Below are 23,774 nucleotides of genomic sequence, written 5' to 3' on the forward strand. Positions count from 1 at the left end.
GAGTGTGTGCCATGGAAATAAAGAGATGGGGACAACGAGGAGAAATATCAGGGAGGTAGTGTGATCACTCAGTGGATGCAGAGGCTAGAAAGAGGGAGAAATGAAAGCTAAGAGGGCACGAGGGCAGAGGTGAACACTGTGCTCGCCCCTCCCAGGACCACATCAAAATTACAACTAAGTGCAGAACAATCAACCTGGAGAACCACCTGAAGACTAGCTGGACAGAACCTCTACAAGATACAGCACTCAGGTGTCTGGCTTGGCTGTCTGAGCCTTATTAAAAAATCCTCAACTGAGGATATGTTTTACAGTGAGGAGAGAGAGAGAGAGAGAGAGAGAGAGAGAGAGAGAGAGAGAGAAACATCGATGTGAGAGGAACATTGATAAATTGCTTCCTGTATGTGCCCCCACTGGAGATGGAACCCACAACCTAGGTCTGGGCCCTGATGAGAATTGACCCTGCAACCTTTTTGGTGTATGGGATGATGCCCCAAACAATGGAGCCACCGTGGCATATCCCTCTGTATTTTTAATGGCTGGTTATACATATCATTACTTTGTAAGCTTCTTGATAGGAAGGCCTGATTCACTCCCATCTTTATATCACAATGGCTAATATTGGGTTCAGCCCATGGGAAGAATCAATAAATATTAATTAAATTAAACAACTTAAGTATAAGATAAAGAAAACTTTAGCCATTTCCACCCTTAAGTAGTGCTAATGATGCTGTATTTGCACTCTCTATCCACCACACACAGGGCTCTGAGGTAATAACTGAAATAAGTGCAAATTGAAAAATCCCACAGTCCTGTGCAACTGGTCCTAGGTTACTGTCAGCCACGGGGAGCACTGGGGAGTTAAGGGAGAGGGCTGTCACCTTCATATTTCTCTGACATCTTGTTGGTGGTGCACCGGTGTTCCACTTTTTTTTTTTTAAAGAAAAGAAAGCGTTTCGTTGTTTCAATCCGGATACAATTTTGAACTTCTGACTCCGTTAAGCCTAGGAAATAGAGCACAAACAAAACCTCCTGAGCATTCAGAGAAGAGTATGAGGGTCTGCATCAGCCGCCATCGTCTCTAATTCCCGTGAGTGCGAATGAACGACAGTTCTCGCCTACAGATCCAGTCCTTCACAGACCCTGCGAGGAACCTGAACAGAAGAGGTATTTATGAATCCCTGCTACCTCTCCCTTCCACCCCGGCCCGGAGAAGCTCATATGGGGTCATCATGGCCCAGCCCAGGGGACCATGTTGGCCTCTCCCAGTTGCTTACATAGAATGAACCTCTAAGCTTGCCATCCTACTGGCGGATGCCACTGTGCAGCCCTGCACATCAGAAGATAAGCACACACTGTGTCTGTGCCCTGCTGTCGGATTTTGCGGGGCCATGGCTGACTCTGTGAAACCTCTGTCCACTTCACTTTTCCTTGTTCATCATCAAAAATGTGAATCCTGTTGGTCACCCTCTCCTTCCCTGGATGCCCATTCTCATACTCACCTGCACTTTCTCTCCCTGACTCGGCTGCTATCTCCCCCTCTACCTCCAAAACCTTTCTGTTTGCTCTCAGAAATTCTGACTTTAACATCCTCCCTGACTCTTCTCTTGCTCTCCTTATTTGAACTCAAGCCTGCATTGGATATGTTTTTCGTTGTCCCTAAGGGAGGTTGGTACTGCCCCATTCCCAGCCCCTTCAGCTGTGGGAGCTGGGGGTGACCACGTCTTCCTCACTCCCCACGGCTGCTTCCATGGGATGCTTCTGCACCGTTGTTTATGTCTTATAAAAATTCCAATCTCTAAGGCTGAGGCTGAGGCCACCCAGTTCTAATACCCTTAGTCCTCATGGTCCTTGTCTTTCACCAAACTTCCAAGCATCATTAATTGAAGATTGTGTCACCGGAACCACTCTTTCCCACCACAAAGCTTGCCATTATCCTCCATGTCTTCACCATCGATGTGGGTGTCAGGGGTTGACGGGCACAGTGCAGGGAAACAGATCTTGCCATTTGTACACTTAGGTGGTACCGCCTACCTGGGGTCATTTGAGGAGAATCCATGTTTCCTTTTTGTTAACTGTTTCCCAAGCCACCTGACCTGCTACCCGAAACATCAATTTTAGAATCCAGGTTTTTTGATGTTTAGTTAAACATTGCCTTGCAAAACACAAGCACACAAGAGATAGAGCTGTTAATATCAGCCCTTAAGCACCTTAAAGCAAAGTTGTTTATCAAATACTGATATTTAGGGTTGCAGGTCACCATAGGCAGGAAGGAGTGTGTTTAGAGCTTGAGGCACAGTTGGTGAGATGCTAAACCTGAACCTGAAGGAGAGGTCACTGAGGAATGTGGCTGAGTAGAGGAGCATGGGGAGTGCCCACTTCAGTTTTCTTAGTAGTTTGACACATTGGAAGAGATGCATTAGAAGTTGTAAGTTCTTGATTTGAAGTCCCCATGCTTACCTTGTATCTTTAACTTTAGAAAGAAAAGACTGCTATTTTGATCAAGCTGAATAAACATGTCACTTTTCTCCTGATAGTATTGTTCCTATAAGTGGGTGAGTCAAATGTTTAGGCAACATTAGGAATTTAATGCCCCTATAGCAACAACTCCCATCTTTTCTTATTTTTTGTTAGGTTTTGATTATTTGTAAGTTAAAATTAAATGTGATGTGTACAATTCATTAATGATAACAAAATTAATTAACCATAAGCTTAGTTAAATCCATTTTCTGAGGGTTAGAGGAGAATCCTTGAAGATTTGAATGAAGAATCCCTCTTATGAGCCATGGTGTTGGTCATACAGTGATTAAAACATCAAGGCTTCATCAGTGAATTTCTGTATAAGCCTTTTCTTCCCTGTAGCAGATCCTAGAGCTTGCTGCCTGACCTCTACCCACAATGACCAAGAGGCAACTTGATGCTGTAGCACTTGGCCCCTCAAACCTGAGGTCCCTCTGCTGGGGTGTGGGGATGAGTATTTTAGAAATGTCCTCAGCTACTTAGACTGGACAAAGGCCAATAGTGCTACTTGAATATGTCATACCAATAAGTAGTGAGGCAATTAATTTTTCTGCTCAAATTAAAAGCAGAAAATGACTTCTCAACACAGGGAGTTTAAAATTACCATCTTGCATATTATGATATTTTAATTGTTTAATGTTTCACTGAATTCCTGAAATTCTTTTCACCTTGCACACTGAAGCAATGTCAACTTTTATTCAAGGTTTTAAATTGACTATGGGACCCTGAACAATAGGGGAATAAATCAAAGGATGCAACTAAAAAGCAATTGAATTTTGTTTATTTTTCCTGAGGGAGACAAAGTGCTATGAAATATTCAAGTCGTGGTGTTTTGAAATGAATGACAAGGGTTATGATTCTTATTGAATAAAGCAAACAAAGACTAAGCCTGTACTCTAGTATCATGTCATGGCTAACTTAAGGGAGAACAAATAGAAAGAGAGAAAAGGGAAGAGGCCAGAATAGATATTTATCTAGACAATGGGCAAAACCAGGTAAGCACAACCCCTAGAGAATTCTATTTCATTAAATTTTGTTTCTGTCTTGGGGTGCTTCAACTTAACCACAATTAAAATTGTGCACCAATAGTGTTATTGTGACTCAGAGAAATAAATAAGTATATATACTAATTGAACATAAGAATATATATTATGTTTAAGAACATTGAATATAAGAATATGTTTTATTGACTATATTAAGTATACATATGCATATATATATAGTGTGTGTGTATGTATGTGTTTGTGTATGTGTACACAGGTGTGTATGATGATATATTTCCAGTTTCCTACCACATGTCAAACTCCCTTTCTTTCCCTTATTAGGTGTCACTCTCTATCTCCATTTACAGAGAAAGAGACGGAAGTTGAGAATGTTCCAATAGGGAAAGATAGTTCATCACTCTTCATTTTGGTTATGGGGCTTCAGCTATTAAAACGCTGGAAGGTTGATTAAAGATTCACATAGTTCTTTACCTGCCCTGATCTCTAAGCCTTTGGAGGCTTTGCTCTGAATGGGTGATGAGTCCAGCTCATCAAGCGAGAAATTATTCTCTGAGCCATAGCCGCGGTAACTAGAATAAAATCATCTCAAGGATGAATGAAAACAAGTCAAGGGCCGGAGATTTCCCCCCATGATTTTTGCCAGCATTAATGTTGATGCTAGTCTCTGTGGCCGGAGACATCACATTCATCATGCAAACATCACTCCGGTGGGAACGAGAGCTGACAAAACAGGAGGTTAGGCGGTGTGGAGAGCGCATCACAACATAAACCTTTTTGATTTCAGTAACTCCATCAGGTGAAATTTTTTAGAACATTTAATGAAAGTATTTCTCAAAGACATTTGTCCCATCTCCTCTCTTAGGAAGCTGATCAGGAGGGATCTCTGGTCACCTAAAGATCGAAAGAACTCAGGGCAGCCCCAGGAAACATTAGTATTTGTGATATGAGATGTAAGAACGGAGGAATTGACACTCCATTGACACCAGTGTTGTATTTTTCAACAAATCCCTGTTCCTTTTTTATAAAGTTACATGATCAAGAATTGTGACTTCTTTGGGGGAATTGGTCAGTTGAATTCTTGTTACCATTCAGTGTCTTAACCATGTTCTCAAGAGACACATGGTAGAATCATCACAGGACCCTGTGCCATTTCCCACAGGGGTCTGAAAACAAATGATTTCAAAGGTGCTTAAGCTGTACTAATAATTAATATTTGCAATTTAATATAATACTTAAGAAACCAAGATTTATTTATAGGCTAAGGTGTATATTATTATTTTACATGTAGGCAGGAAAACACCACTGGCTGCAAGTGAATTTGCTATACTTATTGTTCTATAAAATTATTATCGCCTATAAAAATGCTGTAAGTCGATGATCCTTTAGGATTTAGTTCCAGGACAAATCTTGTTGACCTTGAGGAAAGAGCATGCTCTTTAGGTCACCACTACTGAGTCCCTTATGATCTTCCTAAATGTCAGAAAATTCAGAGACAAATCTGATGCCCCATCAAAGATGTTACGCATATTTAGTTTTCCTTCTTTGTTGGTCCTAATTTACTATTTTTGTTTTATTTCCTTGACTTTTTACTTTTGGCTGTTCTTCATGTCATTTTGAAAATAAAGACGGGTCTAATTAAGGTTCATAGAAAAGAACGAAAATGATACAATAAGAGAAAAAGACATGACCTGTGACCAGATCAGCTTATGAAAAGGGGGGCGAGGTAAGCATACCTGAGTTCTTCAGCTCCTCGCGGCTGTACTGGTAGAGGAGGTCATACACGCCTCCCAGGGAGCCAGAGGTGAAGTAGTGAGTCCCAAAGTTCTCAAAGATCCGGCTGTACAGGGCATAGTTGTAGTCCAGAGGCAGTTGGTTAAGGGCTTTTAAAAATACATTTGAAAGCTGCAGGTCTTTACTTTTCATTGTGAAGTTTAAGACTTTTATAACCATATGGATCCTAATAAAACTGGAATCCTTAATGGAAGAGGAGAAAAGAGTGAAAAGGAAAGATGACTAAACATAATGAAAGCTTGTTGTTAGGGTCCAAGCACTTAACTGTCATCTATTTATCATTCGCTTCATTTCAATCTAATATTACAATTTTAACTCGCTATTGCATGTTCTCACATGCCAAATTATAATTTTCACTTTATTGTCCAGTTCCTTTTCCTGAGATGTAGAAAGCGCTAACCAAGATGAGATGATCTCAATGGTGTACACCGTGTGAGTGAGGTTTATGTTCCCTACCAAAGAGAGAGCAATTCTCAGAAAAGCAAATCTTTTTCTCTTGATCGTCAATCATGGCTGCATCCCTACTGAGTTTTTATTTAGAAAGCCTTGCCAGTGCAAATAATTGAAAAGGGATTATGCAATGAATTTTCAATTGCAAGTTATGCAACTGAGACTCAAGTCCCAGCTTTGTCACTAACTGGGAAAAAGCTTTTAAATTCTCTACGCCTGTTACCCATGAAATGTCATCTGGTGTGCAGATGAGGGCTGTGCCCTGTGACTTTTCACACCCTTCAGCTTGACATCAACCCAAACGCTATGATTCAAAATCACTAAGAGGCAAAATTAACCCAAATTATCTATATTCTCTCTCCTCCACCCAAAAGCAAAAATATTTGTTTGAAGGTTTAAAAAAAATCATTTCTTGTTATGTCGGGTTGGTTTAGGATTAGGTGGTTAGTTATTATGCTCCAAACTTCATTTCATTAAATTGTTCTTCTACACAGCCACTGAGTTTTATAAGTGTATCCATGTAACTGCTCTTTTAAAACATTTTTATACATTTTATCTAATTTCTCAATTTACCAAATTGTAGTGTTTGAGAAAAAAACCACACAGAAAGAAGAGTACATTTTAGCAAAAGAACTTCATAATAACTTTAAATTATTAAACAGCTATCTTCCTGTGTGCTATAATCATGGCACACAATGACTGCTTACACAAAAGGAAAACAATAATCCCAGGATTGAAAAGGAGTCACCATCCCCTTCCCCACTTCCCTTCTCTTTTCCTCCCTCCTCTCTACCTTCCTGCCTCCAGCGCTAAGACCACGGAAGTAAACAAGGCCAAGGTCTTGCCTTTGTGGAGCTTCCATTTTGTAGGTGCATTAAGTCTATTTTTAAGTTGAAAATCTGATTTTTGTCATAGAACCCTGGCTTTTGAAAGTAGGAGGGGCATTTTGCTTTTACTAAGGGGCGTACTCACTCCCTGGAGATCTGTAATACCTGTTGAGATTTGGCCATTGAAATGAATGGTTCAAAACTTCCAGGCAGCAGTAAGAACTAAATTGTGGGAAATAGAAGTGAAACTGGTAATTCAGCTGAGCAGGAGCACCTCTGGGGCGCTCCACCTGTCAGTGCATTTGTCAGTCCTGGTGGCTTGAATTGGCTGTCATAGGCCAAAAGGTTACATGACAGTAAGTTATTAACCACATTCGGTGAGATCTTTTTTTGTAAAGCAAATTGGAAAAGCACTAACTCTTACTGAGAAAACTGGCATTTTGACTTTGAAACAGATTATAAGCCCAATTATGAAAAAGATGGCAGAAGAAACAGGAAACAGCAGCCAAAAGAAATGAAAAAGAAAAAAATTCAAAATGGGAGGAAAGCAAGCAAGTATCTCAGTGAGAACACTAAATGTAAGTTGGCCGAATTTCCCTAGCAAAAGCCTGACACCACCAGATTACATTCAAAAAGCAAAGTTCTGTGACATGTGGTTTGCAAGAAATACATACACTTAAACCAGTAAGACCAAGAATACAACCATAAACATAGCCAAACACATGCAAAAAGGAAGCATCATTATACATATGACCTCCATAATTTTTGAAGTGGGATAAAACAACCATGAAAAAACACTAAAGCTATTTGAATATGAGTTTGAAATCCTACTGATTGGATATCAACCCCCCCCCACACACACACCACACACTTCTTGTCCCATGATTGCTGGAATTGGCATTAATTTTCAGGAAAGAATAAAAAGACCAGGAACCATTTTTTTTTTACCTTTTTGTGGGAAGCTTGAATGGCTTCCTTGAAAGCAGAATTTTGGGTGGAGGACTGACTGTGTGTTGAGGAATAAAAAATTGGCACATGAAAACCGCTGTTATCTTTGTTCAAAGCTGAGCTTTTTTGATCTTTATTCTTTCCAATAGGAGTTAAATCTGTATAGAACTCTGTTTTCAAATCATCTTCTTTAATTTCCACCTGGAGAAAAGTCCATATGAAATATAACAGAATGTAGGAAATGCTGGAGCTACTTGTAAAGATCTAATGCAATGATCATTCATTTATGCATTCAATGAATCTTTACTGAGGACTCATTTTGCTAGAGAACACGGAATAATATTAGCTCCTGCCCGCAGGGAGTTGGTAGTTTAGCTAGGGAGAAAGACCATCACAAATACTTAATTCAATATATGAAGATTTTGCTGCCCAGGGAATTGTCACAAATAACTATAAAATCCAGAGAGATAATACCAGGAAAGTCTAGCTCACGGAAATGACTCAAGCTGAGATGTAATGGGCTAATAAGCAACGAGGACTATTTTCATTCTGCCTGTGAATTTGATGTAGTTTGCAATCTGATTTCAGATATCTTTCAGAATATTAAGGCCTAGAAAAGGAGAGGGCAGGTCCTGTGTGATCATGCTCTGGAATCATCCCCATCCCTTCTAGCCTTATTCAGTGTTGGGCATCAGCACTCTACTGGCCATGTCTGCAAGGCAGAGGACAAATGATCAATTGGTTCTGCCTGGTGGGTGGTTATGAGTCTTCACTAGCTTGGTCTGAGAAGAAGAGAAAAATCTAGTGGAGCTGATTTTCAAAATTAATTAATTAATTAATTAATTAATTTACTTTTTATTGTTTAAAGTATTACATATGTCTCCTTTTCCCCTCCCAATTGTCTTTTCCCTGGCTGCTCCCACCCCCCAGCAAATGCCCTCACCCCCAACTGTCTGTGTCCATGGGTTATGCTTATATGAATGCATACAAGTCCTTTGGTTGATCTCTTATGGAGCTAATTTTAAAAATAGCTGAATACTTGTTATGTTTATATCAGTAAGAAGAGAATAATAGATAAATTAAAAAAAGGTTGCAAAGCAAATTGAAGAGTACTTGTTTATGTGAAAGATGCTTGTCTGGTTTGCAATGGAAAAATTTCTTCTTGTTTTAAAATATTCAGTATTCAAATACACTGTGAGGCAAACCATATGTCACAATTAAATAGCTTGCACAATTATTCAAGGAAAGATAAAATAACTCCACTGCAAAAAGTTCTTGCTCAACAGTAAAATATAGTCAAAAGTTCAATGTTACTTTCAGATATTGCATTGCACACCACTTAGCATTTAAAATGTCCAGGAATAAAGCTCTTAACGCTGAAGCAATGCAATCATATTTAGCTATAGTTGCTGACATTTCTGCACCATGCCTCTAAAAAACTTAGATTACAAATATTTTATTTCATGAACTAGCTCTCACACAAGAGAAGATGTGTCAGCTTAAAGAAAAAGATGTTGTCGTGTAAGGAAGGGGGCTTGGGTACCCTGGCAGAAGTTCAGAGAAAATCTGACCACATTCATTAGCTTGGTGGGAGGGCAGGCTCACAGATAAGCAGTGCGGAAAAATTAGATCGAACTGGGAAACAGCCAGGTCTTGTAGGCCCTCTAAAATACTGGGATTGGATTCTAAAGGCAAGCTTTTACGTATAAGATCTTTAAAAATATTAACTGAATGAATGAAAAATTGGGAGTGTTACCATCACATTTATGTTTTGCCAAGATCATATGGAGTATAGTTAACTAAAGTGGAGGCAAGATGAGTGGTTTAAAAACTATTGTAATAAGCCAAGTGGGGATGGAGCTCTGACCAGGAATTGAACCGTGACCTCTTGGTTCCTAGGTCGACACTTAACCACTAACCCACACTGGCCAGACTGTTAATGTCTTTCTTGATATAACCATAAAGGTATCATCTAGTACAGGCAGCACTGAAGCAGGAGCAGGATTCTAATTTGCACTGCCTTTTACTTGCTGCACAACTCCAAGAAAGTGGATGTTACCATTAAAATAATGTCTTTTCTGTTTCTCTTATCATAAATTAAAAGTAATAGATTATTTTGTTTAACAAGTATGGAGCACTTATCATGTGTAAGGCACTGGGCCAGGTTCTGGGAGTATGTAGTATGATGCTCATTACCACTTAGGGAAACGCACAGAAAATCAAATCAACTAATAACATAGGAAGGAAAGGGGCAGAACTACCGCTATTATACTTAGGTTTATTTGATTTTTTAGAAGGCAGTCACTCTTTTATGTCTAAATTTTGTGGTTATTCGAGGGAGAGAGCTATGGTAGAAGAAAATTCTGAATAAATAGTCATTTTTCTGTGTGGGGATATGTTATAGCTGTATGTTCTCTGGGGACAGCATGAACTCTGGAGTTTGGGAAACCTGGGATCAAATCTCTAATCTGCTACTTACTAGCTGTTTGACTTTGGGCAAATTAATTACCTTAGTTTTTTTTTTTTAATCTGTAAATTGATGATAATAACACTGACCTTACTGGGTTGTGGAAGGATTAAACACTAACACCTAACACGTCATTAAAAATGTTCATTACGTTTTTATTCTGTCCCTTCATTTATCACCAATCTTTCATTGGGAATTTAGTTTAAATCACCATTGGTGCTGGCCTGCCACTGTGATAGGCTGTCATACCTCAAAGTTGACATCTTCCAGATTGGCTGGAACCCGGTAAGGATTACTTGCTTTAATGCTTTTGACAGTTTTACACATTCCTCCAGTGAAAGAGTTATCAAGGACTTCTCCTCTGGGCTCTCCTGCCAGAAAATTAAACCTAGAAATAAAGGAGTTTGCAAGAATTCAATAGATGCAGAGCAATCTTGAAAATTTACCTTACTTATATGAAAGAAATTTCTCTCGTGGACATTTTTGACTCATGACAAATGACTTGGAGGAAAGCCCATTTTTTTTCTAGTCTGTGGTGAAACATCCAGAAAGGGCTAGAAACCAAAACTCAGCCCCTCCGGTTCTGTCAGGGTTTCCTTATTCCACTCACATAGTTGTTTTGGGCTTTCAACATGAAGTAAAATTCAGGTTGATAATTATTTCATGACTTAGGAAACCAGCACAAATTTTGGAAGCCAATTATGAGATAAATTACTACATAACTAATGCCAGTCTAGGCCCACTTCTTGCAGAAGGATACAGTAAAGGAATTCTTACAGAGAGCTAATACTAAAATAGTTAATAGCAATATTTTAATAGAATTCTAGTAACATTGTTTTATCAAGCAATAATAATATTTAAAATTTATTTAACAAATGCTTGCATATTATGTACTATAAGTCAAGCACTGTTTGATCTATGTTTAATATTATATTTATTTAATACTTATGATAAGCATGTGATGTAGATATAATTATTATAACCATTTTACAAATGAGGAAATTGAAATACAGAGATTAGTTAGCTTAGCACAAATCAAGTATTTCAGAAATTGTTTTCTGGGAGATCAAAAAGTCCTCTAAGATGCTAATAGTTTTCCAAATTCTTACAGATATTAACATGTGTCTTGTGGGAAAAGAAGAAGTTTTGTGTCAAAAAGTTTGGTATTGATGGATTACATATGGTGAAATAATAAAAAAAATATATATATAATGGTCTTTGTCCCCAGTTCCTGGCACAGAGCTCCTAAAGCTCTTGTAATCTCCTAAGTGATAAGAGCACTAAAAGCGTCTTTTGTTCTAGTATTTAGTTTTTGACCCTGGTTTATGACACAGGGCTCTTAAATCCCTTGGAATTTCCTGGGTGATAGCGGTGTCTTTTGACTTTTTTCTTGTTTTAATATTTATGTTTCAGTTGCAGTTGACATACAATATGATATTAGTTTCAGGTATACAACATAGTGATTAGGCATTTATAAAACTTACTAGTACAAAGTGAACACCCCAACAAATCTCGTATCTATGCGTGCAGTGTCTTTTTTTTTCTAACTGGGTGACTCTTGGTGGGCACCTGGATGGGGACTGGTAACCAAAAAAATCAAACCTTGATTAGAACCTTAGAGTTTTTAGTTTCACCTTTCATTCTCCAGAGAGAGGAGAGGGGCTGGGAATGGAGTTAAGGATCAATCATGCCTACGTGATCAAGCCTTCCCCCCACCCCAAATCCCCAAAGGATAGGGTTCAGAGAGCTCTCATGTTGGTGAATACATGGAGGTGCAGGTAGTGTGGTACACACAGACAGGGCATGAGAGCTCAGAGCCCCTTTCCACACACCTTGCTCTACTCATGCCTCCCAACTGGATGTTCATCTGCATCTTTTAAGATGTTTGCGTATAATAAGCTAGTAAACAGTAAGTAGATTGTTTTTCTGGGTTCTGTGAGCCCCTCCAGCAAATTAATCAAACCCAAGCAGTGGGCCAGTGGGAACCTTCAATGTATCAGAAGCACGGGTAAAGTGGCATGGGAAGTCAAGGGCAGTCTTGTGGGACTGAGTTCTTAACCTGTGGCATCGGCACTAAATCCAGGCAGATAGTGTCATGATTGAATTAAATTGTAGGACACCCAACTGGTGTCACAGAGAATTGCTTCATGGGGGAGAGCACCCACACACCTGTTGTCAGAAGTGTGAGTGTGGTAGTGGTGTGAGAGTAAAGCAGGTACACAGGAGGAAGGCTGGTGCATGAGTTACAGCTCAATGAAGCTGCTAAAAAAAGGGAGTGGTTCCTGTGGCTTCTCATACCCCAATCGCTGTGAGCACAATTTGAGTTGTGTCCTCATTCATATTTGAAGTTCTATCAAAATGGGTACTTGAGGGAGGAAGTATGAGGAGCTGGTCTGGGAAGAAATTTCCAAACTACTCAAGTTAGCATGACAAACATAGGTGTTTCACACTCATTCATTTTTGTTTTCTGACTTAAGAGGGATCAATGAGGAAAAAGGAACTGCTCCCTGTGCTGGGCTGCATATCTGGCACTTCGGCCAGACGGGTCATGCTGTGCTTTCTGTTCTTAAAACACACAGATAGGAAGGTACTGACATCAGGCCTTGAGATATGGTCTCATGACCCCTTCCCAGCACGCAGGCCTTCTTTCTCAGAGGGCCCGGAAGTCTCATTCCAAATTTGGGAGACAAAGGACTGGAAAAAGTATAAATAAAGAGAGTTTCCTCCATATTGGGGGGCCCAGAATTTGAAAGACACATTTTTCTCTGGGCCTCCACAAAATTTAATAATAAAATGTAACTCCTGTAGTCTGGGCTGCAGTTCAGCCTCTGCTTCGGCAGGGTGCTATAACTGTGGTCAGCTGGCCAGCTTAATAAAGGCTCTTAAATTTAAATTCTGAGTCAGTGGTCTATCTTGCTGAGTGAACCCATAACCCTCACTTTATACTGCCTTATGCTATGCACTTGTAAGTTTGCCACAAACAAAGGGCTTAACAAAAGTGGCTCCTAGGTCATGAGAAGCTCTGAAGATGGCAGCTGCTTGCAGAGAGCCTGCAGATAGGATTTCACGGAGGTGGCTCTCTCAGTCTTGAACCTTTTATGAGTTAAGTCAACTGTGCAGCCATTTTCAGCCCTATTCTTTCTCCTCCCCTCTGTGGCATTTAAATTGACTTTAAATATTTTGGTGTTTCAAATATATCACGGTTTTTGATATTGTAGGTGTTTTTAAAAAATATATATTTTATTGATTTTTTACAGATAGGAAGAGAGAGGAATAGAAAGTTAGAAACATCGATGAGAGAGAGACATTGATCAGCTGCTTCCTGCATACCTCCTACTGGGGATGTGCCGGCAACCAAGGTACATACCCTTGACCGGAATTGAACCTGGGACCTTTTAGTCAGCAGGCCGACGCTCTGTCCACTGAGCCAAACCAGTTAGGGCTGATATTGTAGGTTTTTAAAGGAATTTTATCTTATTTGGATTAGTGTGTCATATTTTGTAACTTTTAATATTTATTTTAAAATTGTGTATATATGCTTGTGTGTGCGTGCGTGCGTGCGTGTGTGTGTGTTTGTGCCTTGGCTGAACCTGTGAAAAAAATAAACAGCATGCTAATATTGCCTGATTCTTGCTTCAGGTTTAAGACCTGGTGACTGATGTTAGCAACGAAAGAATGCTGTTCTGTCTTGCTAAATTCTTCTTTGGGGAGATGCCATTTAAAAAGAGGTACAGGCATCCAGGAAGCTACTTCCTGTGGGGAGAAATGTGTGAGAGAGGGGGGCAGAGATTCTCGGGCCAGCAGAAAGAGATTCCAATAAGCAGCTCTCAAAACTCTCAGTTCTTGGGGAGCGAGGAGAGGACTGGCTGTCCTCAGCCGGCAGGTTTTGCTCATTTCTGAGAATCCTTGGGACAGCAGCTGTGCTTGGCAGAGGCCACACAGTCCTTCTGTCAAAGTACACATAGCGTGTGGTCCTCCCATCTGCACTGTAGATCTAGACCAACTGAGCCAGGGGTGAGACTGGAATGTCACCCTTCATCAATCAGAACATTAGAAAACATGACTACTAAGTGGGAGTTTGGGCTGAGGTTTTTCTCCCAGGGAGAGGAAAAATAAAAAGGAAACCATTTCTGCACATTAATAAGAAGATGCTGTTGAAACGCTCTCATTGAAATCAACTCAAGTTAGAAATTCTTAGGACAGAACCTCAGAAAAGTCTGTGGTCATTGGACACACCAGTGAGGAAACTGCGGCCGAGAGATGTTCAATAACTTGGCTATGGTGTAGCGAGTTAGTGCAGAACGCGGTCCTGCACCCGGCTCCCTGACTTCCAAGCTAATGGCCCTTCCATTTCACTGCTGTCCTTGAGTTTGGTCCAATAGCTTCTGGTATCCATTCTAATCAAACGAGGTTGTATTTGCAGTGGCTGCTGTTTGCCTTTGATGCCTCAAGGCTTCATATTATGCAAGTCTGGCGGTGTAAGTGAAAACTTAAAAAAAGTCCAATACAAAGCAATAAAAGTCTATAGCAAACTATCTGCCTTCTGGCCAAAAAAATTGAAGGGAGATTTCTTTGTTATGGGAACAGGAGATTATCTGTACTGATTTTTCTTACGCTTCCAACTAAGGCTCAGTTCTTCTCTTTCCATTGACTTCATTTACATTTTCTAAAGTTTTCTAAGTCATTGGCTCCATGTAATGAATTTAGAATCCCTTGCCAAACCTCCAATGACCTCATGACTTGAATACGAACCACCTGTTAATGCAGGTCTGACCTTTGGCCTTTAAACTGTACTGGCCTTCCCATGCATCATACAGTTTATGTGAGAAAAGTTTTGGACACCCTAGCCATGTTCATTTCACCGCTAATTCTCTTAACTTTTTCACACCATTGTTTTTTATCACCTTTTTTTTCTATGTTTGGCTAAGCCCTTTCCTCTGGCTTGGTCTCCTATCATTGACTCAGGGCTTGACTATAACCCTTGAAGACTGGTTTTAATTCTCTAGTATTCTGACTTTCGACACAGTCATAGGCATAAGACTCATTCTCCATTTGCTCCTGGCATTTCTTAGTGGTTACTCAGCCACTAAGATCTAGCCCCAAAAATCCACCTGGGCACCACCCAGCTTGGTTGGCCTCCCACCAGTTTGCCCTGATCTGCTCCAGAACTGTTGAAAGTATATATGAGGATGAAAACAAACAACAAGTATAAAGGGCCCATAACATTGCTTGGCACAAGGTAAATGTGAAAATGCTAAATAATTTCATTCCCTAGGAGTGAGGATCATGGCCACATGCTGCCCCACTATGGTAGCCAAGTGCCAGAGGCAGGCCTGGTAAGAGTAGAAAGAGGTGAATGAGGAAGCAGACAAGGTGTCTCATTGTTTCATCGCTGCTTCCAACTCAGTTCTGAGATGCTGTTATTCCCCCAAATGATAAAAAGATTTTACATACCCAGTGCCCATCCTGTATACATTAGGGATGGGGTTGTACTTCCGTAAGCAGACTGATTTTTTTCTCCCACAATCCCTTTCATCTGAGTTGTCTCCACAGTCATTTTCTCCATTGCATTCTAATTTTCTGGCAATGCAACGACCTATCAAGAAAAGCAAACAACGTTGACCACAAATGATTATTTAAGGCATTTATTAATCTAAAATATTAGTGATTTAAATCTCAAGAAAAAGCCTAAAGCAGGTTTTCTAACAATGACTCATCCAAGATCATGCTTTACTCTTTTAAATTTAAAAAAAATCTCAATTTCAGTGATATTTAATATTATATTAGTTTTAGGTGTACAGCATAGTTGTTACACATTTATATAATTCATAAAGTGATCGCCCAATAAGTCTAGTACCCACCTAAGTTTTCATTATTTTTTTAATAAAGATTTAGGAACATATGAAAATGGAATGATAAACTTATATTTTCCCCCATTTCTTTTTAGGATTAAAAGACTCACCATAGATTATTTAGTCACCATGGGGCTGATTGGCTTAAAAAGAGAATGAGATCTAGAATCGCATTCTCATTTCAGTAAGCTTTCTGCAGAAATCCTGCTCTGTAGCAGAAAATGAATTGAAGGTTTAGAGTTTTGTTCTGACACAGGATAGCAGACTCAAGGTCACTGTTTTATTTTTAAAAACCAATTTTACACACACACACACACACACACACACACACACACACACACGTGTGTATGGTAACATGGCTGTATCTCCAAAATTTTATGTTGAGCAAACAAAGCCAGACACACAAGAGTGATGCCATGGGATTCGTTCATATGATATTCAAGAATAAGGAGAGGGAAAAAAAAGAAGAAGAAGAAGGAGAGGGATTAACTGGAAAGAGGAAAACAGAAACTTCTTCAGGATTATGGATATTTTCTATATCTTGATTGAGGGTCATGTACATGTATGTATATACTCATCAAAATAAAATTTCACACTTATTATCTGTGCATTTTACACTAGGTAATTATTTTACTATACATAATTAGTACATTTTTATTATGTAGTCATATATAACTACATAATATAATTGCTTTACTAGATACTTTATTCTATCTAATTATTTTTGGACAAGTTAAATGCCTAGGTGCTATTGCATTCGGTAGCAGGTTAAATTAGTGAGTTTAGGAAATGGGACAAGCTTCATGTACTTAAATAAGTCCTTTTCCTTTTAAACTTGCTGAATGTCATGAGGATCCTTGTGCATAAGGCATTTCAATTTCTGTAAGCATATATTACAGAAATTGAAATACCTTATACACAGCCCCTCTCCTGCCTATAATCAGGGGAGCTGGTGTCCTACAGGCCTCACTGACAACGATTCAATGTCTTACTCCAGGTTACCTAGTTAACTATTCTAGGTTGTGATCAGCATCTCACCATTGCTATTGTGACTATTTGGACTCACTGAATGCTTGGGGAAAGTGGGTATTCTGTTGAATACATTTTTTTTTATTAATGGAGAGCTGCCCAGAAAGCACTTAGTTTCATCTCTTTTGGTTAATAACTTTCACTAAGAAGGTAGAATGTTAGAAAGTAATTAAGTCCTTCTTTGATTATTCAAAACCTTGTATTATATCTAGACCAGCATTATAAAGAATTATAGCTACACACTCCAGCATCATACAAGAGTGAAAATATAGAGAGAATAGAATTTCTATCAACCCCAGGATATAACCTGAAAGATGCTCTGGTTTTAAAAGAGCACATTTCTAGGTTTTATTTGTTTGTTTATTTTCAGGGCAGAACAGAGTAGGTAATTTAGTTTTAAATAGAGATGCTTTTACTAAAGGAAAAAACCCCAAATATTATAATTTTTAATGTTTTGAACCCGGCACTTAGAAATTTGAGCAAAAGCTAATTTTTGATATGGTTACACTAAAAAAATCCTATTTTATTGAACCGAGGTAGGGGTACACATGCAGGATACAGTTCTCATTAGTCTAGCTTCGTGAGCAGGGTACCAGATTTGTTAGAACACAAGAACTTCTATCCATATGTACTTCTAGGGATATTGGAGAAGACCTATTAACAAGGGTAGGGATGAAAGCAAAAGGACATCCCTTGAGTGATGTTTAGGAATGAGTGGCAGGTGTGATATAGCTCTGATGGGACACAGCTAAGAATGGTTCCAGGCCACAAAAACTCAATGGAGTAGGAAGCACCAGAGAAGAGATATTGTAAGCCACACATATATCCTCTACCAAAGAAGGGGTGGGGTAGTTGAAGGGCAGTTTGGATAGTGCAGACTTTGCAGAAGTCAGCAATTAGCCAGCACATATACATAGTACATATACACTCACACCTGAAGTCATGTAGTCATTTAGAAATTGTACATGTTTTTTCCTATGTACTTGAACTGATTTTTGTTATTGTTACATATCTATATATATAAAAGCCTAAGCGACCATTCGACCAGTACATATGACATGTATTGACCACCAGGGGCCAGAAGACGCTCAACACACAGGCATGGAAACATGGAACAGACTGATGAATCTCAGAGGAAATGGGGGAGGGGGTGGGTGGGAAGAGATTAACCAAAGATCTTATATGTATACTAGAGGCCCGGTGCACAGATTTGTGCACTGGTGGGTTCCCTCGACCTGTCCCGAGGGGATCAGACCAAAACCAACAGTCTGATATCACCCAAGGGGTCCCGGATTGCGAGAGGGTGCAGGCCAGGCTGAGGGACCCCACTGGTGCTGGGCCTCTATTATTTTTATAACCAGCTGCAAATTCTTTAGTCTTCTATGCTTAAAATGAGGACTTTGGGAAAGGAGTTGGCACAGTGCATGAAGGTTAGCCTCATGGGTAATTCTCAAAGACTCATTAAATGAATATGCTTAGTCTTGGGGACACTTAGAGGACTCTGAACAGAAACTATGATGGAGGAAAGAAAAGAAGGAAGCTCTCTTTAGGATAGACAGTTCTTTAAGGGCCAAATATCATCCTGAGTCAGACAAAAGATGATGCATCCAACATTTTATTCCCTTTCAGAGTGACACTAATGATGTTTTCAGGAGAGCATAGTAGTATAGATCTTTGGTAGAATATTTAACCAATAGGCCATGGCATTACCCAATCAAAATGGTTGCCAACCAAACCCATGCCAGAGATTAACCAGTGAATAGCTGAATCTTGGGAAAATCTAGGGTTTCCTGTGAAGGAATATGGACAACAGGGCAGGGGGCACTCAGGAAGTAGCTGCTTACTAACCATTGCAGATGCATTTCAATAGTTTAGATTTTATCAATGGCTGTGGCCATATTGCTGATGAATTAGTGATCAGCTATTCTAATACCACTAACTTTCCTGAAATCACTCATTATGAATTGGTGGCCTATAGATGTATTTAAAGACCTCTTAAACTTGTGAACATTTTTGGCCTAAAGAAAGCTCTTTGTAATAAATTTTATAGAATTTATCATCTATTAAATAAAGGAGTTTTTTTTTGGTAATTTGTTCTGAAAACCCTCCTTCAAGCTTCAAATAATTACACTTTACTTCTTTATCTTAACATTCTGAATATAATGCTTAGATTATTCTCCTATTCCCTCTTTTGTCAATAGCTCACAGGACCTTATTCATATAGGTATGCTGTATATCTACCCGCTCTTATCCACCCTCTTATTCCAGGGCACAGAGGGAAAACCCTGACACCAACATTTCTGTCTGACACTTGGAAAAGATTGGCAAAGCTGAAGGCAGGAAGCAAGGATTAAAAGGAGAAAAACCTTAGGCCCAAGGTCTGGGGTCAATTTTCTATGGAATTTGAAATCTCCTATCTAGTTATAAATACTTTATTTTTCAGTGCATTCCAGAGTACACAGAAATGATGTAAATTGCATTCATCAGAACTCTAAATTTAACTTCAAATGGATGATTTAGATAAAAGGTCAGTGAACTATGGCCATTGGACTAAAACTGACCTGCTGCTTGTTTTCATAAATAAAACTTCATTGGAACACAGCCATGCTCATTTGTCTATATAGATATATCTATGGCAGTTTTGATGCTAAGATGCCAGAGCTGATTAGTTGCAACATAGACCTATGAACTGCAAAGCCTAAAATATTTACTATCTGGAATTTTACTGAAAAAAATTTGCAGAAATCTCCAGGGGTCCTCAAACTTTTTAAACAGGGGGCCAGTTCACTGTCCCTCAGACCGTTGGAGGGCCAGACTATAGTTAAAAAACAACAACTATGAACAAATCCCTATGCACACTGCACATATCTTATTTTGAAGTAAAAAAACAAAACGGGAACAAATACAATATTTGTATTTGCATGTGGCCTGCGGGCCGTAGTTTGAGGACCCCTGATAGACTATTCAAAAACGGTGAGTGTTGAAGAGCTATTAATTATGCAAGACAATGCATAGATTAAATAGTATATTCAGAGCTTGTTTATAACCTAGTTAAACTTAACCAAATTTATAAATCTGAATGAGGGCTTAGAGAAAATGTTACCATTGTTTAAATCATTTTGAGTTGCCTCTTTTGGAATTTCTTTTGGAGGCAATCAATGGACCACTGAGAAAATTTGTCACATCATCTCTAATCATCCCCCTCCCTGACATATCTTAATATTAATATCCTTGGGGTAATAAACCATATGAAAATCTTTTAAATCTATTGCTCCCTTTCTATTGTTTATTCTGATTATAGATTTGTGCTTATTAATAGTTAACTTTTAAAAGTATCTGCCTCCTTCTTTTCCTCATCCTCCTTTTTCTTCCTCGTGCTTTATAACAGGGCATCAATACTTGATGAGCAAATGAATCAGGTAGGTGGTCAAGATGGTTATAGTTTGAGAGCAATAACTTCACACGTAAATAGCTTGGTAATTGGTAGCATAACCCCTCCGCCTCCCCATGCTTAAAATATGGTGGGATTCCTCTATCACAGCTTTTACTGGAGTCAATTGGGAAAACTTTGTGCTAGTCAAGTCATTTTTAGTGGAGGATGAACATTTTCCAAAAGTACATTACCACTGTCACAACGGAATTTATTCTTGCAGTCAATCTCTTCGATTTTGCAGAGTTTAGTTGGAATGCATGGTTGAAAATTCACCAGGGGCTCCGTACACTTTTGTCCTCCAAACTGACTGGGGCGCAAAATAGATCTAACCTTAAACTGAAAGAAAAAGAGAGAAGGCTAAGTAACTATGAGGCAGGGTTGAAGCCAAACTGTATCTCAGAAATCTAGGCTTCTCAATCACAGTAGTGATTGTTACTATAGTGGTGCTGCCCGAATTAGCTAATGATTGTTCTGATTCCATTACTGTGCGTCCTTCAGGAAGTCTCTGGGCCCCAGTTTCCTAAAAGGAGGAAGTGGGCAAAAAGGTTTCTAAGGCTTCTAACTCTAAAATCATATGATTCTAAGTTAAACGGAAATTCAATGCCCAAATATTTACTGAGTGTCTCCTGAGTGCAGATTCTTCTGGGAAATAATAATAGTCCTTCAGTATCTCAAAGAGAGTGTGACGTGAATGATACATGTGAAAGGATTTGGGGGTTCTTTTGCACAAGGAAGTCACCATGGAAACCAAGGGTGACACATTCTCTACACTTTAAAAGATTTAAAGTATATATATATATGTTTTATTGATTTCAGAGAGAGGAAGGGAGAGGGAGAGAAAGATAGAAACATCAATCAGCTGCCTCCTGCACGCCCCCTACTAGGGCTCGAGCCTGCAACTTGGGCTCTGACCCAAAATCAAACTGGCAAACTCCTGAGCGTGAGATGCATTCAACCAACTGAGCCACACTGGCTGGGCTACGCTTTAAACAGTTTTAAATGGTGAGTAGTAGAACAGAGTCAGGGAAGGACAGAATTATGACAGCATTGAAAAGTACTGACTTGGATGTCAGGAAAGTTTGAGTTCAGAATGCAGCTCCTATATCCACTAGTGATGTATTCTTGGGCAAATTACTTAGCTCCTAACGAGCCACCACTTCCTCATCTGTAACACGGGGAGAAAAGCACAATGTGGGGTGAAGTGTGAATAAGGTGATGCATGGAAAGGACCTAGAACAGTTCAGCGCAGAGAGGGGGCTGAGTTTCTTTTTTTTCTCTTATATGTGAATGCTCAGCATCTGCCCTGACGGGTCCACACGGGCAATGTCCTTACAGGAACAGGCTCGTGGAAGGTAAATATTGCAGTGGGAACAGTAAACAAATGGAGGGACTTTCCCATAGGGAGAGGGAATTAAGAGGAAGGGCAAGGAATCAGGCTTCTGGCTAATGTTCCAGATTTCTGTCTGATTTTAAACCATGGACTGAAATCCTCATTTTCTAGGGCCTGCTTTTGCTTCCCATGTTCTCAGGGGGCACAGAACTGGGCAGTTGTGACACGGGTACTGGGGGAAGAATTTCCTCTTGGTGGTCATACAACAGTGAAACGTGAAATGAACCCCCTGGTCCTTAATAATTGCTCAATGAAATTTTTCCTCAATAGAAGATGGGAAAGTTTATTTGAAGAAATTCAGCATTTCTGTGATGGTTGAGCCTTTGGAAACCCATCTTTTTATTGGGATTCCGATTTCCTGAATATGTCCATGTGTCACCCACCTGCTTTTCGACACAAGGGTCACAGTCTGACCATGGTCCATAATCCCCCAGGAGGCAGTTGATCGGACAAGCTTGCCAGTTACACTCTCTGGCTTCCCGTAAGACACAAAGGTGGTGACAGGAGTTCTTCAGATAGTATTCATTTATTGTTACTTGTCTGCAATAGTGAAGAAAAAACCTGCTTAGAATTAGTCTAATCACTGTGGCGCCAGCCCAATAAGGAAAATATCACTGAGAACTGACTATAGTGAATAGAAGGAAAGAAGGCTTTCATGAAAAATCATTTCATGGAACTCAGGACCAGGTAAATAATTTATGGGGCCCAAGGCAGAATAAAAAAGGGCGGATGAGACTGTTCTTATTAAAAAATTAAGAATTTAAAACAGTGACGATAGAGTATTAAGCCAAGCATGAAGTCCTTTTAAGTGTTAGGTCACTCGCTATGAAGCTGGCACCGATGGTATTCCTGGAAGAGACTGATTGGGAAAGAAAGGAAAAGAGAAAGTTCCTGAAAATTGCTTAAAGGATCTCAGTGTAATAAGTACAATGATCGAGGTGGAATCAGAGTGGTGTGGGGCCAGTCAAAGGGGAAGTGACAGGAAAGACAGGAAGTGACAGGAGAGATACATCTTGAAAAGCTCATGTGAATTCTCCCGGCAATGAAGGGAAGAGCATGTGGAGGGAAGGGCCGTGCAAAGAGGACAGGTGGAGGAGCACGGCATGTCCCCGGAGGAGCCCATGACACGGGCTGGAGAAGGGCACAGATGGGAAGAATGGGATTTATTGTTGAACTTCACTAGGTGGACGGTGAGAGAGCTACTGAGGGACTCTTCAGTAGAAGAATATTCTAAACAAATCTGTCTTTACATGCTTGGCGGATGGTTTATTGTGGAAGTCAACTGGTTATTTTTAATGAGACTCACACTATACATATGCAAAAAAGTTTTCTAAAATAAAGTTTCTAAAAAGTGTTATCATAGCTAAAGCACATTAAACACATGCCTTTCTCCCTCAAGTCATGTGAGCATCTGCAGGGAACAGAAACACCTCGTAGATTTTAAAAAAACCTACGAGGTCTGAATTGGCAAAAAGACTGAATTACTAAATGTGACACACTTTTCCTGCTTCTTGTACATGCCAACAATCAAGGTAGCAGCTAGCATTGCTGTGCAGTTAAGCTCCTGTTAGACTGTTTAATGAGCAGAAAATTCTCTGTAATTAACTCACTCACTGGTGGTGAGCAGTTATATGCTGATTGAATAAAAAGCTTGAGTAGCAATTCTAAGTAAATAGCCAACTGAAAATATTGCACAGATTCTTAATTAAATTTCTTTGAAACTCCTCAATGTTATGGAGAGAACAAGAGTAGACTTCCATTCAACCTTATGTGGAAAAGACCGCAAGTTCCTTCCAAATTCATGAGTTCTTATTCTGAGACATCTAGTTTTGTCCCATTGCTTCCTATGGCCCTTTGGATATTGCTATGTCTGCCCTTGAGGTTTCCCAGGGCACACAGCAAAGCTGCACAGCTCACACCCACCTTGATCTGGTTTGGATTCCAGTATTGCAGGTATTGGAGCAGCTGGACCACTCAGTCCATGGGAAATGATCACAGAAGCAGGCATGGCTCTTGTCAATCAGGGCACTCAGCAGGATGAAACACAAGACAGAGTGTCTGGCCAT

General features: G+C 39.6%; 1 protein-coding gene across 1 annotated transcript in view; it reads right to left on the bottom strand.

Moving 5' to 3' along the window:
• The window catches only part of C6 (complement C6), a 41,470-nt gene extending 17,696 nt beyond the window's left edge, over window positions 1–23,774 (bottom strand). The window contains exons 1-8 of the mRNA XM_023755057.1: window positions 23,632–23,774; window positions 22,092–22,248; window positions 20,510–20,654; window positions 15,459–15,600; window positions 10,254–10,392; window positions 7,538–7,738; window positions 5,255–5,495; window positions 879–1,001 (exon numbers count right to left, since the gene is read on the bottom strand). Of these exons, the coding sequence (XP_023610825.1) occupies window positions 879–1,001; window positions 5,255–5,495; window positions 7,538–7,738; window positions 10,254–10,392; window positions 15,459–15,600; window positions 20,510–20,654; window positions 22,092–22,248; window positions 23,632–23,774 (1,291 nt within the window). The remainder of the gene's footprint in view (window positions 1–878; window positions 1,002–5,254; window positions 5,496–7,537; window positions 7,739–10,253; window positions 10,393–15,458; window positions 15,601–20,509; window positions 20,655–22,091; window positions 22,249–23,631) is intronic.

This window comes from Myotis lucifugus, unplaced genomic scaffold (genome assembly GCF_000147115.1).
Source record: "Myotis lucifugus unplaced genomic scaffold, Myoluc2.0 scaffold_68, whole genome shotgun sequence".
Taxonomy (NCBI): Eukaryota; Metazoa; Chordata; class Mammalia; order Chiroptera; family Vespertilionidae; genus Myotis; species Myotis lucifugus.